At 44.3% G+C, this 19,701-nt stretch overlaps 1 protein-coding gene across 4 annotated transcripts in view; it reads right to left on the bottom strand.

Moving 5' to 3' along the window:
* Positions 1–18,353, bottom strand: part of FBXO25 (F-box protein 25) — a 60,873-nt gene extending 42,520 nt beyond the window's left edge. For 2 of the 4 annotated variants that reach the window (XM_082608401.1, XM_082608400.1), the window contains exons 1-2: positions 18,226–18,351; positions 11,615–11,755 (exon numbers count right to left, since the gene is read on the bottom strand). In XM_082608401.1, the coding sequence (XP_082464527.1) occupies positions 11,615–11,748 (134 nt within the window). In that variant the 5' untranslated portion in view covers positions 11,749–11,755; positions 18,226–18,351. Of the gene's footprint in view, positions 1–11,614; positions 11,756–18,225 lie in introns of all 4 variants that reach the window. The other 2 variants (XM_082608402.1, XM_082608403.1) reach the window with 2 other exon arrangements.
* Between the last annotated feature and the right edge of the window lie 1,348 nt (positions 18,354–19,701).

Below are 19,701 nucleotides of genomic sequence, written 5' to 3'. Positions count from 1 at the left end.
GGACCCAAGAAAGACAACTGTGACAGGAAACTTTATAGCATTAAATACATATATCGATAAAAAGGTAAATAATATAAACATACAACTTGAAAGCTAGAAAAAGAGTAAGTGAACAAAAAGACAGAACTGTTAAAGATAAAAACAGGTGGGACCTTCCCTGGTGCTCCAGTGTCTAAAACTCCACGCTCCCAGTGCAGGGGGCCGGGTTCGATCCCTGCTCACGGAAAGGGAACTAGGTCCCACATGCCGTAACTAAAAGATCCTGTGTGCTGCAACTAAGACCCAGCTCAGCCAAATAAATTAAAAAACAACAAAAAAAGACAAAACAGGTATTAATAAATAGTAAAAGAGTAGAACTGAAAAATAAGCCCCAAAGCTGGTTCACTGGACAAAACAAACCAGCAAGATAAACCACTAGATACCTTAGCAGAAAAAATAGAGAAAGTACACTATATAAAATTAATGACAAGAAGAAAATCACAAGCACAGACAGGAAATTTTAAAAATCGTAAAAGGCTACTTTGTAAAACTCTTTGTAAATAAATGGGAAGAAATGAAACAAGTTTTTTTAAAATATAAATTTAACCAATAAAAAAATATCAGATTTTTCCCTTAGAGCTAGTTAAATACAAAGTTCATTCAAGAATAAAGCGAGGGGGCTTCCCTGGTGGCGCAGTGGTTGAGAATCTGCCTGCCGATGCAGGGGACACAGGTTCGTGCCCTGGTCCGGGAAGATCCCACATGCCGCCGAGCGGCTGGGCCCGTGAGCCATGGCCGCTGAGCCTGCGCGTCCGGAGCCTGTGTTCCACAACGGGAGAGACCACAACAGTGAGAGGCCCGTGTACCGCAAAAAAAAAAAAAAGAATAAAGCAAGGAAGAATTAGGAGACGATTCAGAATAAGAACAGCAGTGGGAGAAGTCTAGTCCTACCTGATATTAAAACAAATTATAAAGCCTCACGAAAACTGCCTCTGGTCCAGTTCAAGATGGCGACAAAGGAGGACCCCAAACTCACCTCCTCGCAGACACACGGAATTGACAGCTACATATGGAACAATTTTCCCTGGGGAGAAACCCCAAACCAGCAGAGCACCCCTACACATCAGCTGAACAAGAAAACAACACATTTAAGTGGGTAGGAGAGGCCCTGACACATCTCACCACAAACCTCAGCCCCGAGGGGCTGCCCAGAGTCGGGAGGGAACTCCCAGCCTGGATCTTCTCTCTGAGGAGTGAGGGACGTGAACCCACATCAGCACCCCAACTTTTAAGACCTGCACCTGAGAGACAAGCCCCCAGACATCCAGAGAGAGCTCTCCACCAGCTGCCTCCAGAACACAGTACAGAGACCTCAGCCCAAAACGCACCAGCCTCCCTGTGAAAGAGGCCTGTCAGTTTACCTTCAGCTATGGCCGGAGGGGCAGGGTGCTAATGAAATACTCATCTGGGGGCTGACTGCAACCCTCTCTAGAGACAGGAGCCTGGCAGGCACGTCATTCATACTCTCTCCCTGCCCCACTGCGGGTCATCAGCATCTCTGAGTGAGGAGCAATGCACACACCTGGTACGTGGACTGTCATGGCTGCTGCCCAGAGACCCCAACCCCTGATAGCCTGGCTCTGGTGGCCAGTGGTACTGTGTTCATGGCTTCAACAGGACAGTAGCAGAGAAGGAAACCATTCTTAACTGGCTACCCCAGGGCTCAACTCAGAGGAAACCGACAGAAAAGCCCACCTCCCAGTCTCCCCTGAGAGGTATATGTGCATAAGCCGCTGCCTCAGGGTCTGGCTTCCAATCAGCTTGAATCTAGGTAACAACTGATATAGTCCCCTTTGTGACACTGACAGGTCTTGGCACACCCTCAACTACTGAGAGAGACTAAAAATAAAGTAGGCTGATCGGACAATCACAGAGGTTTGAGAGACAACCAAGAGCTGGGGCAGGGTTGAACAGAAAGGTTCATCTCCTACCCCAGGCCACTCCTTCGAGACTGGAGGAGGTGGCTGTTTATCTAATGCACAGAAACCAACCCAGAGAGTCAAGGAAAATGAAGAAACAGAGGATTAAGTTCCAAATGAAAGAACGAGATAAAACCTCAGGGAAAAAACCTTAATAAAATGGAAAGAAGTAATTTACCTGATAAAGGGTTCAAAATAATGGTCATGAAGATGCTCACTGAGCTCTGGAGAAGGATAAATGATGAACAAAGTAAGAATTTCAACAAAGAGATAGAAAATATAAGAGTACCTAATAGATGTCACGAAGCAGAAGAATACAACAACTGAACTGAAAAATACAACAGAGGGGTTTCAAAGCAGACTAAATGAAGCAGAAGGAAAAATCAGTGACTCAAAGACAGGGAGTGGAACTCACCCAATCAGAGCAGCCAAAAGAAAAAAGAATGAAAAGGAGTGAAGATACCTTAAGGCATTATGGGACAACATCAAGCAGACCAACATTCACATTATAGGGGTCCCAGAAGAGAAGAGAGAGAGAAAGAGGCAGAAAACTTACTTGAAGAAATAATGGCTGAAAACTTCCCTAACCTGGAGAAAGAAACACACATTCAGGCCCAGGAAGCTCAGAGAGTTCCATATAAGATGAACCCAAAGAAAGCCACACCAAGATACAGTATAATTAAAGTTTCAAAAGTTAAAAACAAGAGAAGAATCTTAAAAGCAGCAAGAGAAAAATAACTCCTTACACACAAGGGAATCTCCATAAGAATATCAGCAGATTTTTCAGCAGCAACTCTGTAGGCCAGAAGGGAGTGGAACAATATATTCAAAGTGCTGAAAAAAAAAAACAAAACTGCCAACCAAGAATACTCTACTCAGTAAGTTTTCCTTCAGAATTGAGAAGAAATAAAGAATTTTCCAGAGAAGCAAAAGTTAAAGGAGTTCATCAAGACTAGAACAGCCCTACAAGAAATATTAAAGGGATGCCTTTAAGCCGAAATGAAAGGGTGCTAAATACAAAGAGGGAAACATGAAAGTATAAATCTCACTTGTAAAGGTAAATATGTAGTAAAATTAAGAATAATCTATGTAAAGGCAGTCGGTTAATCACTCATAAAGACAGTGTGCAGGTTAAAAACAAAAATAGTAGTAGTAAGAATAACTATAACTACTATAATTTGTTAACGGATACACAACATAAAAAGATGTAAATCGACACCAAAAATATAAAACGTGGAGGGAGAGTAAATATGTAGCTTTAGAATGCATTCAAAACATAAGATGTTATCAACTTAAAACAGACTATTACAAATACAAGTTGTTTTATGTAAGGTTTGTGGTAACCACGAAGCAAAAATCTATAGTAGATACACAAAAGATAAAGAGACAGGGAACTAAGCATACCACTAAAGAAAGCCATCAAACCACAAAGGAAGTAAACAAGAGAAGAAGAAAGGAACAAAGGAATTACAAAACAGCCAGAAATTAACAAAATGGTAGTAAGTACATACCAATCAATAATTACATTAAATGCAAATGGACTGAATTCTCCAATTGAAAGACACAGAGTGGCTGCATGGATTAAAAAAACAATACCAATTTTTATGCTGCCTACAAGACACTCACTTCAGGTGCAAAGACACACTAAGACTGAAAGTGAAGGAATGGAAAAAGATAGTCCAGGCAAATGAAAACCAAAAGAAAGCTGGGGTAGCTAAATTTACATCAGAAATGGACAAAATAGACTTTAAGACAAAGACTGTAATAAGAGACAAAGGAGGTCATTATATAATGATAAGCAGATCAACCCAACAAGAGGATATAACATTTGTAAACACAGGAGCACCTAAATAAATAAAGCAAATATTAACAGACCTAAAAGGAGAAATAGACAGCAATACAACAATAGGAGACGACTTAAATGACATGTTAGACCACATGGACTTAACAGACATATACAGAACATTCCATCCAAAAACAAGAGAATACACAGTCTTCTCAAGAGCACAGGAAACATTCTCCAGGATGGATCATATTATAAGGCCACAAAACAAGTCTCAATAAATTAGAAAAAGACTGAAATCATATCAAGCACATTTCTGACCTTGATGATATGAAACAAGAAAGCAATTACAAGACAAAGACTGGAAAATGCACAAATATGTGTAGATTAAACACATGCTAATGAACAACCAATGGGCCAAAGAAGAATTCAAAGGAGAAACCAAAAAAATACCTTGAGACAAATGAAAATGGAAATACAACATACCAAAACTTAGGGTATACAGCAAAAGCAATTCTCAGAGGAAAGTTCATAGTGATAAGTGCCTACACCAAGAAACAAGAGAAATCTTAAATAATGTAACTTTATATTTCAAGGAACTAGAAAAGAAGAACAAAGCCTAAAAACAATGGAACAAATAGCAGGAAGACAATGGAAAAGATCAATAAAACTAAGAGCTGGTTCTTTGAAAAGATTGTAGAAAAACAATGGAAAAGATCAATGAAACTAAGAGCTGGTTCTCTGAAAAGATAACCAAAATTGACAGACATTTAGCAAGACACAGGAAGGAAAAAAGAGAGAGGACTCAGAGCCAGAAATGAAAGAGGAGACAGCACAGCTCATACCACTGAAATAAAGGATCTTAAGAGACTACTATGGACAATTATATTTTATTTATTTATTTTTTTTGCGGTATCTGGGCCTCTCACTGTTGTGGCCTCTCCCGTTGCGGAGCACAGGCTCCGGATGCGCAGGCTCAGCGGCCATGGCTCACGGGCCCAGCCGCTCCGCGGCATGTGGGATCCTCCCAGACCGGGGCACGAACCCGTGTCCCCTGCATCGGCAGGCGGACTCTCAACCACTGCGCCACCAGGGAAGCCCTCTATGGACAATTATATGCCAACATATTGGACAACCCTGAAGAAATGGTTAAGCTCCCAGAAACTCACAACCTACCAAGACTAAATAATGAGGAAAGAGAAAATCTGAACAGACTGATTAAGAGTAAGGAGACTGAATCAGTAACCAAAAACCTCCCAACAAACAAAAGTCCAGGACCAGAGAGCTTCACTAGTGAATTCTAACAAACATTTAAAGAAGAAGTAATACCAATCCTTTTCAAAGTCTTCCAAAAAAATCAAAGAGGAGGGAACACTTCCCAAAGTCATTTTGTGAGGCCAGCATTACCCTAATATCAAAACCACACAATCAAACCACAAGAAAATTACAGGCCAATATCAATGATGAACACAGATGCAAAAATCCTCAACAAAACACTAGCCAACTGAATTCAACAATACATTAAAAGGGTCATATACCATAATCAAGTGAGATTTATTCTAGGGATGCAAGGATGGTTCAACATCTGCAAATTAACCAATGTAATACACATTAACAAAATGAAGTAAAAAAAATCATATGATCACTCAATAGAAGCAAAAAAAAAGCATCTGTCAAAATTCAACATCTATTTACGATAAAACTCTCAATACACAGGGTATAGAGGGAACGTACCTTACCATAATAAACGCCATATATGAGAAGCCCACAGCTATCATCATACTCAATGGTGAAAAGCTGAAAGGGGGAGTTCCGTTTGCTCCACATCTGCATCACCATTTATTGTCAGCCTTTTTAATTTCAGCTATTCTGGTGGGTGGATAGTTCTACCTCACTGCAGCTTTTTTAAAAGGCTTTATTTTTTAGAGAAGTTTTAGGTTTACAACAAAACCAAGACGAAGGTGCACATCACTGGGGTTTTAATTTAGTTTCCCTGATCACTAAAGATTTGAACTTTTATCTTACTGGCCATTTGCATGTTTGTCCAAGTCATTCTCCCAGCTGCTAACTGAGTTGCTTGTCTCTACTAAGTTGCCGAAATCCTGGAAGAAAAGCCTGTCAGTATAACAGCTGGGTTCAATCAGGACGCAGAAGCCACATCACTTATTTTAACAGAGAAACTTAAAATGAAAATGTACAAAACATTGTTAACTAGGTAACCTAAAAGCCGAAAAGAACACTGAAGCATTCCAGAGGTAGTGACTGCAAACAGCCGTCACCACACTGCACTGGGAGAGCAAGTGCACAGGCTGGAACCAGCAGGAGGAAGCACTGTTGGCTGGTGCTGGAGTCTGAGCTCAGATGAGAAGCCCCGAGGGCCTGGGGTCCACCTGCGGGGTGGGGTGGGGGCACCAGCATCTGGTGTTGAAGGGTCACGATGAGCCAGGTCTGCAAATGTCAGAAAAGCTCGGAGGGAGAGTCCAGTGCTGCCGACCTGGGGGGACAGGTACAGAAAGGCCCCGGCAGCAGCTGCCCCAGTCCCACCCCACAGGCCCCGTGGCACCCTCCCCAGGCAGGGCCTAGCAGGGCCCACCGGCTGCAGCGTCATAGGGAGGTGTGAGCAGGTAGAACGGAGCCTAGAAAACAGCTTACTGACAGCTTACAAAACACGATACTTTCTCCCAGTCACTGGCTTGCCTGTTGATGTTCTCAATGGTGACTTTTTAAAGCAACTTTCAAAGATCGGTTTAGACTTCAAGAAGAGTTGCAGCAACAGTACGAAGTCCCCTCCCCCAGCTTCCCCACCATCTCACATGAATGCAGGACAGCGACCAAAGCCAGGAGTGGATGCTGGCGCGGCACCGCGGACTCGCCCACAGACCTGTGTCTCGCCAGCCTCCCGCTGGTGCCCTTCGCGTTCCAGGACCCCATCCGGACCTATGCGATCAGGGTACACGCTGCCCCTGTGTCTTGCTCCTGGTCATGTCACCTGGACCACTCGGTTAAGGTGGGATCTGCCAGGGTTCTCAACTGCAAAGCTACTGTTTCCCCTTTGTGAATTCACAGATATTTTGGAGGACGCTTTGCAAATATTGTTTTTCCTTAACATCTCACCCACGAATCTCAGCACCTATCAGTGGACTCTGCCTGCGGCCATCATTACTGCGGTGTCCTAATGGTGACACTCTACGTCCCTATCCCTTCCACATTCACTGACTGGAATTATTCTGTCAGGAAGAGCTGACCCTTCTTCCCCACGTATTCATGTGTTATATCCCCATAAACTCAGGGGTATTTATCTTCTCCTTTGAGTTATAATCCAATACCACCATTATCTGCTTTTTGCTCAAATGGCTCCAGCTTTAGCCACTGGACTGCTTTCAGGTTGGCCTCTGCCCTTTTGACATCTGACATATTCCCATCCGCCCCCCTCCCTTTTTTTTTTTTTTTAAAGTATTTCCTTACTTTTGGACACCACAAGATGCTCTAGGCTCAGCTTATATTTCCCTACCCCAGCTCTGGAATCAACCACTTCCCCAGGAACCCTTCAAAACCAAGATCTTGGTGTTCAGTCTGCTCATTGCTACTGGGACACTACCGCTCTTGGCCTCCCAGTAGACAGAACTGGGGAACATGTTATATTAACTCACCTACACACCGATCCCTGTCTACCCACCCACCCACCCACAAGAGCAACAACCGCCTGAGTACACACTGACGCCATCACCACCAATCCAGCACCACAAGGTATAGTCTAGCATGATTTTGTGACTTCCTTCTCCAAAGTGAGAGATCTGGCTGTCATTGTCTGCATTTTATTTACTCACCCAGCTCAACCCTATATACATAATAAAGTAGTTTCAGAATTGCTAACCCACACCCTGGGGCATGAGAAGCACATTTACCACCTAGAGTGTCTGTCTATAGCCTGACAATATCCTGTCAACATGGTTTTCCCAAGTTCCCAGGTCAGCTCCTTTCTTCCACACCCTCCTCAGTGTGGTTATGGGGGTCGTCTGTAACACAATCTCATCCATCTGTCACAGTTTAGATCATCTGGGTGACCAGCTCCCCATCACACACATCCTGGTTGTTTTTTTTCTTTAAAGATTTACACAGAGCAAAATTTGCTTTTCGTGCTGCACAACTCTATGGGTTTTGACGAATGCAGAGTCATAAAGGGACCGGCGCCTTCCCTACAGGGCAGCTCTACCACTCCCCAAAAAGCCTCCTGCCCTGTGTAATCAACTCCTTCCCTTACCTCTAGACCCCTCGCATCCACTGGTCTGTTTTTCACCCATTTGTCCCTATAGCTTTTCTTTTTCCAGAAGGCCATATACATGGAATTACACAATACGAAGCCTCTTGGGTTTAGTTTTTCTCACTAAGCAAGATGAAATTAAGATTCATCACGTTGTGTCAATCAACGGTTCGTTCCTTTCGCTCCTGAGTGGCCCTCCCCCTGGAGAGCTGAAGAGCATAGGTGAGGTCCAAGCTCTGGCAATTACTGGAAAAAAGCTGCTATAAACATTCACATACAGGTATTGTGGAAACATAAACTTCCATTTTCCTTGGGTAAATACCTAGGACTGAGATGCTGGGTCATACGGCAGCTATATGTTTAACTTAATAAGAAAGTACCAAACTAGTCAGCAAAGTGGCTGTGCCATCCCACACTCCCATCAAGCTTACGAGAGGACATTCTCGCCAGCACTCGGCACTGCCCTCACCAGCACCTGTAACGTTCTGTTGTTTGTTAATTGCAGCCGCTGCGGTAGGTGTGTCAAGGCACCTTATCCGGCAGGTGAACACTTTCTCCACACTTTTGTCTAGGCCACCTCGGCTGTCTCGCTCCCCTGGAGCTTCCCTTACGTTTCTAGCTGGTCTGCTGCTGAGCCCACACTGCGCTGTGATCTCAGGCTCGCTGCGACGCGTGTCTTCCCAGATTGCCTGCACTTCCCTGCTGACTAATGATGCTGAGCTTATTCTTCTCTGCCCAGATTTACTTCCAAGAAATAAAAAAATGGTTAAAAAGGATGAGCAGTGTGGTCAGATGAACGTGCACTGACAGCAGGAGCAGAAATAGATACCACCTCACTGGACAACGGAAGGTGGGCCTGCCCGTGACCCAGCAGCTCCAGTCCCAGGCACGAGCCCCGAGGATCTCGCGCGTGCACAGGAAGGTACACGGTCCGACTCCACTGTCATCAGATGAACGGCCACCCTCCCAGCTGTGCAGGCCGCACACCTGCCTGCCTTCGCCGCCGCCCCCCTCCACTGCCCACCCGCTCCGCCTCTCAGCCACCTGCCAGCTCCATTTGCGAAACATCCGAATCTGAGCGCTTCTCACCACCCGCCACCTCCTTCCTCTCTGAGCCACGGTCGTTTCTCACTTGGGTCACCACACAGGCTCTTCGGAATGAGTCTATCTGCTCTTCCTCAGCCCTCTGCAGCCCATGTCCAACACCAAAGCCAGAAGGAGCCCGTTAACACACAAACCTGAACAAACCCCCCTCTCTCTGCTCCAAACCGCTGACGCCCCGTCTAGCTCTGAGAAAACCCAGCTGGCCCTTCATGACCGGCCACGGCCACGCTGCCATCTGGTCCCCTGCTGGCCCTCATCCCACCCATCTCGCTGTCCCCGCTGCTCCCGAGTTCACGACACCTGCCTCGGGGTCTCTGCTCTCCCTTCCCCACCTGGGCTGCCCTCTCGGTGCCCAAGGTGTCATTCAGCTGACCCTTCTCAGAGAGGCCCCCCCTCTCGACACTTCCACGCACCACCCCCACCCCCACGGTCTTCCCTGCCACCCCAGGCTTTTCCCTTCACAGCACTTACGACATGGAACAGACCACGCGGAGCTCCTTTTGTCCTTCGTCTGACTGTCCCACTAGAATGCAAGCTCCTCCAGGCATGGGTTTTGCCTCTTTCCGTTTACTGCTGGATCCCAGCACTGGGAATACACAGTAAACGCCCGACATACGGTATAGACTGAGCACATACAACAGCATGTGTAATCACAAAACCAGAGGCGTCTCAGGTCTGGCTCATGGAGGGATTTATCTACACACCAAAGGAGCACAGGCAGGACTCAGGCCCCTTCTGTTTCCAAGGAGCCCCCTCTGGAGGGGAGGGGACGGCCGCATCCTTTCTGGGGACAAGCAAAGCAAAGTCACCTTCTCCTGGTCCCTCACTGTGAAGGGTCTGGAGTAAGCACTGGGCTGGGAAGACCAACCCTCTTTCCGTTCACAGAAGGTAATTAATAAAAACATCTCTGATCCACACATCTTTGTGTGGTCTGGATGAAGCTGATAAAGATTCAGGATGAACTTAATAAAGATGAAAACTAAAAGTCCAACTGCAAGGGTCTGAGAACAATCCATTTACTACGGTCCCACCATGTTCTCTGGCAGGGAGTGAGTGAGTTGCCCACGGTCCCATCCTGTTTGTAAAGTTTATGTAAGGTTGGTAATTACATATATCATTCGTATAAAGAGAAGGCACCCAGACTTGCGAGGCACCTGGATGGGAGCAAGGTGTCTTCACTCCACCCGTGGTGGAGAGTCCACGGCTGTTGTGACACAGCCCCTGTCCCTGTGAGGACACCCACACAGAGAGGCCTCTGCCAGCACCACTTATATTTCAAAGGATTTTCAAATGAGTATGAATAGGAGTGGGTGAGTGGGAGTGTCTGTGGGGAAGGGGGGAAGGGAGACAGGAGAACATGGAGTTTATCATGCAAAGAAAACAGGTCTTGATTGTATTTCTCTAATTCTATGCATATATGAGAAAAAAGTATTCTTCGATATTCACAACATGTTTGGAATGAGGGGAAATAAAGAATACATGAGGAAAAAAACACATGCAAATTCCTTAGTGTAGAAGTAGCAGTACATTCTATTTCATGCATTACAGCTTTTTTTAAACTGACATTTTAGAATTCAGAATGGCAGAGAAATGCCACAATATAAATTCAACGAACACTGTGTGTATCCTTCCTATAATCTTAAATATAAAATTAATTTCTGCTTTAAATACCGCAAACCCCAATCTCCAGTCTAAAGGTACCAAATTCCTATCAGAAAAACAGATGACCAGTCAGTTCGAAATATACAATTGATAGTTATGCAAATGTGAGATAAACATATGCAGTAAAATGGATGACTAGACCCGTGACACTCTGGAGGAAGAGGTCTGCAGACCTCCCCAATCCTCCAAATGCTCAAATACACTTGTGACGGGGATTGCGGGTGAGCACACCACGGCCACACGGGCCTGCTCCTGCATCCATGCAATCTCTCACCTTCATCTGGAGAAAGACCACAACCCCCAGCCTGCCCTGCAGCTCCCACTCCAGCCGGTGAGGTTTGGCACAGGTACCCTCCTCCTCTACCCTGCCAAGCGCAACACGGAGGTGGGGGCAGAAATCCACCCTGAACCCCGCCGACGAGGCTACTCTCTGGGGATGGCAGAACTAAAGGCCACCTCACCAACTCAGGCCTCTGACAGAGAAGACTATACTCCTGTCTCGCGCAAGCCACTGTCACCATGGGCCTCTGACGCAGGCCACCAAAACTACATCTTTTAATTCCTTCAGGTTCCTCAGCTGTAATGGGAGGTTAGTAAGAATAATACCTATCTCTCGGGCTACTGTAAGGGTTAAGCATTTCAAATTAAAAAGAAGACGGCAGCATCTGTGCGTAGGCACTAGGCGATCTACCAGGCTCAGACTTTGGCTAGTAACTTGTTTCCTTACACCAGCCTTGTGCAGGTGCGGGGGGGGGACTCTCAGCCAAGCGGTAAGTCATGGGCTCCAACAGGTGAAGCCGTAAGAGTCAGGCGGGGACGGTGTGGCTCTGCTGAGCTGCGACTCACGTGCCGTGGCTGGCGCCACACCGGTTATTCTCTCCTTCAAGTCCCTCACTCCAGGGTTCACATCTTTTCCAGCCGTCTTCTGTTTTAATCCAGCTCCATCCAGGAGATCTCCAGTCCTGGCCCAAAAATGGCATAGCTCTCCTATAATTCAGGTTAAAAATGTATGTGTAATTGATGTAAGTTTCTTTTCATTTAGAACATTTATTCATTAACTTTAATGAATACAATTCTTACTTAATATTTAAATGTCTGCACGTGCCTTACGTGCCGGCTAGACACTGAGATGAAACACTGAAGGTAACACAGGACTTCAGTTGTACTAAAATGATAAGACGGATGAGGACTGGTGGATTTATTAGCCCAACCCTGCACGTGTCATGAAAGGTTTCCCAGAGGTGACATCTCAGCTCATGCCTGAAGAACAAGCAGTCAGGGAGTGAGGAAGAAAAGGAATATGACACCAAACAGAAAACCCATGCCAGAAATTAGAAGGAACAGAACATGAAACACTGATGCTCAGCCCTGTACACAGTCCAGTCTGCCTGAGGCTGACTACGTAAGGGGGGAGTGGGGAGTGGCTGGAAGTGAGAATGGAGAGGCCACTGGGGGCAAACGAAGTCAAAGGAGCTGGACTGCACTCTGAGGACACCGAGCGGCCAAGGAAGGAACCTCCACTCCGCAGGGAGACCAGATCTGAGCTTCACAAAGACCTCAGGGCTACTCGGTCTCTGCCAGAGCCTAGTGTCTTCCTAGTAATAAATGCTGTCTGAAATTACTTACATGGCTACAGTCTGCCTTCCTCAAGAAAACGCGACGTCTTGTTCAACTCTGTGTCCCAAAACTTGGAACGATGCCCGGCGCACAAGGGTAGCTCAACAATCACTGAATGAATGGCTCAGAGGGGAGGGTAAGGCTGGAGAGCAAGGCAGGCAAACCACCAGCATCGAGACTGTACAGACAGAGACCAGACAGCGTGGGGACAGAAGACAGCCAAGGAGCCAGCTCCAAGGGTCGCTGACACTGAAGGGACAAGCAGGTGAAGATGAGCCGAGAAAGGACACCCAACAGGAAGAGCCACGGATGTAGGGGAAGTGGGAAGGCGAGAGAAGAATGGGTGTAAGAAAGAAATGATCAACAGAGAGGAAAGTGTTATAAAGAAGCCAGTACGGTAAGAATTAAAAAGTATACATCGTATTTAACTACAAAAAGGTAGTTGATAACTCAACAAAAAGTTTCCATAGAGTAATGTGTTACATTAATCTCATGTCCGATGACGTAGATTTGGGATATTTCACTAATGTGGAAGTATCATATCACATCATATCAAAGAGTACACAAGAGACGAAAGTGTTCAAATACCATCTCCCAAATATATTTAATGTAGCTAACAAAAAATAGGCTATTAAATAGGCATTTATACTGCTTAGAAGAGACAAAAACTTTCAGAGGGAAATTATAACTCTTCAACAATATTCCTGTGCCAACTACAAGTGCTCAACGTGAAACGTATGATGAAGTAATTTTCCTCGGTACCAAGAGGATCTCAAAACCTTGCTAAACTAAGTAATAATCAGAACACATCTTTTCCAGTCATATATTGTTTAACTGAAATTCTTTCTTTAGAAGATAATTAAAAATAATTCCTTAAATTTCAAAACCATTTTGAGAAGCCTCATCTTACGCTCTTGTTTCACAACTACTGATCACCCTAAAACGCAAAAGCCACCACCCATGTCTAGTCCATCCATATTATTTAAGGTTGTCTCCAATAGCAGGTGTCTGATGCTTTTTCATGAAGCTTCAGACAGAAGCCAGAGAATACTTTTACAAAAGAAGGCAAGTACCATGATGTAGTAGATGATGCTTAAATGGCAAATTTAGTCTCATAAAACACAAACAAGAGAAGAACGTCTTTGAGAACCACCTCTGACAATTGCCAAAGTATCTCTCAATATCATATTTAAACTGCGTTTAAAAAAAATCAAGTGGCAACTGTGCAGAATATTGCTAATAGGTCAAATACAGTATTACTTCAATGACAAACATATAAACACAGACTAAATGTGTTATTACCTTATGTGTCCCTTCCCTAGGGCACACACAATATATGTAAGTATATTTAAAATATATTAAAATATATGCATATGTGTAGTCAAAATGTACAAACCAACAGTCATAAAATAAATAAGCACTAAGGATGTAATGTACAACACGATAACTAACACCTGCTGCACATTATATTTGAAAGTTATTAAAACAGTAAATCTTAAGAGTTCTCATCATGAGGAAAAATATTTTTTCTTTTTCTTTAATGTTGTATCTATAGGAGATGACAGATGTTCACTAAACCTATTGTGGTAATCATTTCATGATGTATGTAAGTCAAATCATCAAGTTGTACACCTTAAACTTACATAGTGCTATATGTCAGTTATATCTCAATAAAACCAGGGCAGGTGGATGTTATGTAGAAAAACTGTCCCTTGAAGAATTCTTTGTAACAGGAACAAACTGCAACAACTATAAACAATTAAAATATCTAAAAGAGGTTTTGTTAAATATATTTGTTATTATACTGGGATTGTAAATGGCTATTAATAATTGTGCAAATATCTGTTAACATGAAAAGATACTCACAGTATATTAAGTGAAAGCAAAGCAAGTTTTAGGAAAATATATGTGATACTTCTGTGTATTTCTACATGCAGGCACAAGTTTATACATGCGTGTATAGAAAAAAATCTGAAAGCAGATATAGCAAAATGTAAACAGCGAATATCTCTGCATGTTTGAATTTCAAGTGATTTTACATTATTTTTTATTTGAGGCATTTTTATTTTTAATATTTCTTTCATTAGATGAAAATGTACTACCCATGTGACAATTTTTATAGAACATGACTTGCTGATCTGAAAGGCAGAAATGGTGACATTGTTAACCTGTATTATTTGATTCCTGATGCAGTTGAAGAATTGTCCCCAGTATGTTTCCTTTTTTCTTTTGTGATCTGTATGCTCACAGATTTTACAAATTTATTATTTTAGTTTTTTCCATTCTTGTAGAATTTAGAGGTCTTCATATATTTAAATTAATAAAATTGGTTTCTCATTAAATATATACATATATATATATAAATGTGCATACATGCAATCTTGTAATATGAGTACTAAATGAGTGGTAAAGAGAGAATAACTAGAAGAAACTCAGAGTAAAAAGCAAACCACCTGGGAAACCTCTGAAGAGAAACCAGGACATGAGCTTGGCCTTAAAGCATGGTTAGATCTTAAGTGAATGAAGAAAGGAAAAAAATACCAATCACAGACATGGTGGGTGAAAAAAATGAAGACAGGAATACATGTGACATATTTGAGAATAAGTGGAATACGCTGGCTGAAATACAGAACAGATTGGAAAGGGGACTAGGAGAATGCAGAATATCAAAAGTGTTTGTACTTCATTCTCTAAATAATTAAAAGTTTTTGAGCAATCCAGCAACGTGAGCAGTGCTATTTTCACAATAATTTGCCAGGGCGTGAAGGACAGACCGAAGGGGAGAACAGAGGCAGAAAGAACAACTACTTAAGCAACAGCAACTTCTTACCAACACCTCAGCTAACAAGATATTTTAAGACTTGATGACACACACTGTACTTGCCTATTTAGACACCATGCCCACTCACCACTTAATGCACTTATATTCAGGCCTCACAAGCAATCCCTATAACATTTACACTAAGTTTCTGCTGTAAAGTTAAGAGTCGGCTTGGGGTTTCCTGTAAGATAACTGATTCCTTTACAACTACCAAAACTCTACAGATCATTCATATTGACTTTAACAACTCTCTGTGAGAAACAAATATAGTTAGCCTGAACTTTTCAGCTGCTAAGTGTTTATATTTCCATGGGTTGGAAGGAGTGAAATGCAGCTAAATGGACCACGGAAATAAAAATAGTTCATTTCCAAGAGTTTTATTTTCAACACAGAGGAAAAGATTTGTTTCAAAATAACTGTGTGTATTCCATTCCATATAGGTGTATAATCTTTATACTTACGCTTTACACTTGCATATAACTTTTTTTAAAATTGAAGTATAGTTGATTTACAATGTTGGGTGAGCTTCAGGTGTACAGCAAAGTGATTCAATTATGTACATATTTTTTTCATATTCTTTCCTATCATAGGTTATTACAATATATAACCTTATATAATACTTATATGTAATCTTCATACTTTATGCTTTAGTTCATGAAATAAAGCAGAGATTCTGGAAGCACAGTTATTACAAACAATAACAAAAAAAGCCATAACGGAAAAGAAAAAAAGAAAGAAAGAAAAAACACACGGGTTGCAATGTGAAAGGCTTGGGTCTCAAATTCTCAAAAATAGTCCCAGTCTGAAGCATCTAACAAGTCTGCAAATTGAAAAATACTGTTAAAGTTTTGGAATGATGACAACCCATCATTTTTTATGGAAATGTATTTATCTGTTCTGCTAAAAGATCTGAATTGCTATGTTATAAATTTAATTAAAATCACCTTTGTTTTGATAATTTCCAAATACAAAAATAAGAACTAGAAATTACTCGTGAAAATTATTAAATGTGTAAGAGCAACTACTCAAAAGTGGCTACTCTTGTAAAATAGCTGGTACAATCTGCAATTTTGTGCACATTTCATGCCAACTAATGTCAGAGAGCATATGGGGCCATCTGCTGTAGATCTTCCCTCAATCTCTATTTTATATGGCAGGACATGGGGGTGAAGCACTGCAGGAGAACAGGGCTTCATGAAGTTCACGTGCCAGTGGAAACTCCTGCACAAGACAAGAAATGTCTTTCCTTCAACAAGCACACTTTCCGTTAACTAATGATAACAGCTGCAAACATTTACTAGATCCCAGTATGGGTTAGGCATCACCCTAGACAATTTACCTCTATTATCTCATTTAGTCCTCACACTACCGTATAAGATAGGAAATGTGGGCTTCCCTGGTGGCACAGTGGTTGAGAGTCCGCCTGCCGATGCAGGGGACACGGGTTCATGCCCCAGTCCGGGAAGATCCCACATGCCACGGAGTGGCTGGGCCCGTGAGCCATGGCCGCTGAGCCTGCGCGTCCGGAGCCTGTGCTCCGCAACGGGAGAGGCCACAACAGTGAGAGGCCCACATACAGCAAAAAAAAAAAAAAAAAGATAGGAAATGTTGCAATCCTCATTTAAAAGTTTTAAATCTCTATTTTATAGATGAAGAAACTGAGGCAAAAAGTTTGGTGGAGCTGGGATTTACAGTCATGGAATCTCAATCCACAATCCATGCTCTACCATTATATTTTTAAAACAGCAATTCCTGAACACCCTATTAGAAACAGATGTCATAAAACTGCAGGGGTTTTTTTCTTACATTTTTTAGCTTATATGTCATACATCATCAGATATGATCTGAGGTAATGACTGATCTAAATATAAAAACACTAAGACAAGGAAAACATGACAGTAAACAGCTCTAAAAAATGTGAAAAGGTTACATGTATAACAGTACTTACTCTCCTCAGTTACTAAACTGATTTTCAGAACAATAAAGACTATACCTGTAGAGCAAGAGCTATGGCTATACTACAAACAGATAAGAAACAAACAAGTTACAGTGAAAATAAAAGGCACTTTCATATTCAGAGAAAAAAAGCTGACAAAGGAGTTTCTCTTCCAGTATTTCTTATACTGGAAATTTCATCATAAATTTTGAGAAAATAATTTGCACTGTTCTGAGATAAGAATGACTGATCCTCAATTTGATAAGCATTTGGCTTTTTCTACTGCTTTCTCTTCCTTACAAGATTTCCAAATAATTGAGGGTCAAACATGAATATGGCTTTTAAATGTGGAAGAATCTGATCCAGAAAGACCATCAAGAAATGGTAAATCGAGGGCTGAGAATCAGAAATGGGGTTTACTGCAAGAAGGCCTGAGAGATAATCACAGATGCCTCACGGAAACGGAAAACCTTCCCGTAAGAGGGGAAAGTGGAACACGAAAGAATAAGGTAAAGCGTGTCTTCTGTGATTAGGGCTGGAGGTAAGGATTTGGAAGAGGTAAGAAAGGAGGGCTCCGCAGGAAAAGGCACGATTCCCCACACTCCTTCAAGATGAGTCTGAGCAGGGCCAGGGCTGGGAGAAGGGTCCAAACGGAGCTTACCGCGAAGAGAAGGACGCAAAATTGAAACGCGTCCGCTCAAGAAAAATAAGAAAGGCAGCCGAAGAGGGGCCGGAGCCGGAGCAGAACGGGGGCAGAGGACGGACGCCGGGAGGACGAGGTCAGGCCCGGGCAGGTGCCCGCGCGGAAGAACTGGGGAGGACGGGGCCGGAGGGCGGACGCTGGAGACGCCGGGCCGGGGAAGGGTGGTCCAGGAGGCCCCGGGCCGGGGGAGGCGGGGGCCGACCCGGTGGGAGCGGGTTCACGCGGGGGCGTGAGGGGAGCTGGGCTGCGGGACGCGGAGGGTGGGCATGGGGTTGAGGACGGGTGGGCCGCGCCGTGTGGCGGGCAGACTGCCTCCGTCCCCACCTGACGCGCGGACACCCATAGTCCCCACCTAGCGCGCGCGGCGTCCCAGTCCTTACCTGGCGCGCCGACGATCCGGGCCCCACCTGGCGCACTAACAACCCCCAGCCGGCACCTGACGGCGGCCCGTCGGGATTTATTGCCGGAAATCGCCCACCGCCTACCCGGGAGCGCCGCGGGGAAGCCCCGCCCCCGGCCGCTCTGATTGGCCAGCGCGGCTCCGCGCGTCCGTGTTGCTACCCTGATCCCTGAGTCGGCGGCGCGCGCGTGCGCAGTGGGCGTCGCGCCCGGCCCCCGTGCCGCTGCCCGCGCGTGCGCAGTGGGTGCGGCCCGTGGGGCTGGTGGGGGAGGCGGGGCCCGGACGCCGAGAAGCCCGAGGTGCTGAGGGAGCAGAGAAGGCGTGGGTCACCTGGGTTCTGACTGCCGGGCCGACTGCAGACAGACACTCCAATCCGCTCACCCCAACCTGCTCAGCTTCCCAACCCAACCTGAATTTCGGGAATGCAGCTTCGATTTGCCCCCAATCCGCCTGTGCACCTCATTACCTTGTATACTGAGTTTTAAGGCCCAAGTACTTTGTATTTATAAACGATTTAGTGGGGTTTTCCCAGTTAGGAGACAAGGATGTGGGGTTCCGGAGGGCAGGGTAGGAGCAGGGCCCCCGGTTCTGGCCAGTGCGAGCTCTCGGCCGGGTCGGAGCAGGACCAGCTGCCGAGAGGCGTGGGCATTAACTAAGGCCTGAACCTCTGTCTGCCTCACTTTCCCCGCAAGTAAAACGGAGCCGGCAGCGGGGCTTACCTCACAGGATCTTTATGAAAATTGAATTAACATGGTCAAACATTCAAAACAGTACCTGGGGTATGGTGAGCAGGACATAAGTATTTGATCTTAGCATTTTTCTTTTTGTAAAATGTGTAAAATATAGTAGGTATTCATATTTTAGAAAAATATTTTTGTAAATTATTCCTCATGTGCGTATTACAATTGTGTTCTTTGACTACATGCTTTTAAAACAATGGGAAAGTGATTATGGACAGAGGTCAGCAGTGCTGCTTGCATATCCCCAGTTTAAGAACCGCCCCCTTCTTTTCCTGGTTTTAGGTGTCGTCCATGGATGAGCGTTCGGTTCCTTACAGTATTTTGCCGTTAAAAATAAATGAGTAGCTGTATGCGTGGGCGGTTTTGGTTTCTTTTTTAAATTTGTGGGGTGGTGTGTTTGCGAGTAAACTACTATCATTGGAATTGTTGGGCCAAAGGCAAGTGCAAGTCGAGTTGTGGTCGACATTGCCAGGGCGAGAGCCCCGCCGGCACCCCACGGGGCTTAGAGGAGTATGAAGTCTAGACTAACTGGCCAACGTCCACATAGCTCCTTGTGAGGGAGTTCCACTGGCTGGATTGAGAGGAAGCAAAGTGACAGCCATCCGCAGAGAAACGCAGGGGCCCCCCAAGTGGTTCAGGTCAATTCCGTCCAGCAAATATCTCTGAGAGCGCACTAACTTTCTGCTTGTAAAGAGGAGCATGTTCACGGCTCTCTA

Source organism: Mesoplodon mirus, assembly GCF_964341445.2.
Source record: "Mesoplodon mirus genome assembly, chromosome: 20".
In the NCBI taxonomy this organism is placed as follows: domain Eukaryota; kingdom Metazoa; phylum Chordata; class Mammalia; order Artiodactyla; family Ziphiidae; genus Mesoplodon; species Mesoplodon mirus.
This window is presented reverse-complemented; position numbering and strand designations above follow the sequence as displayed.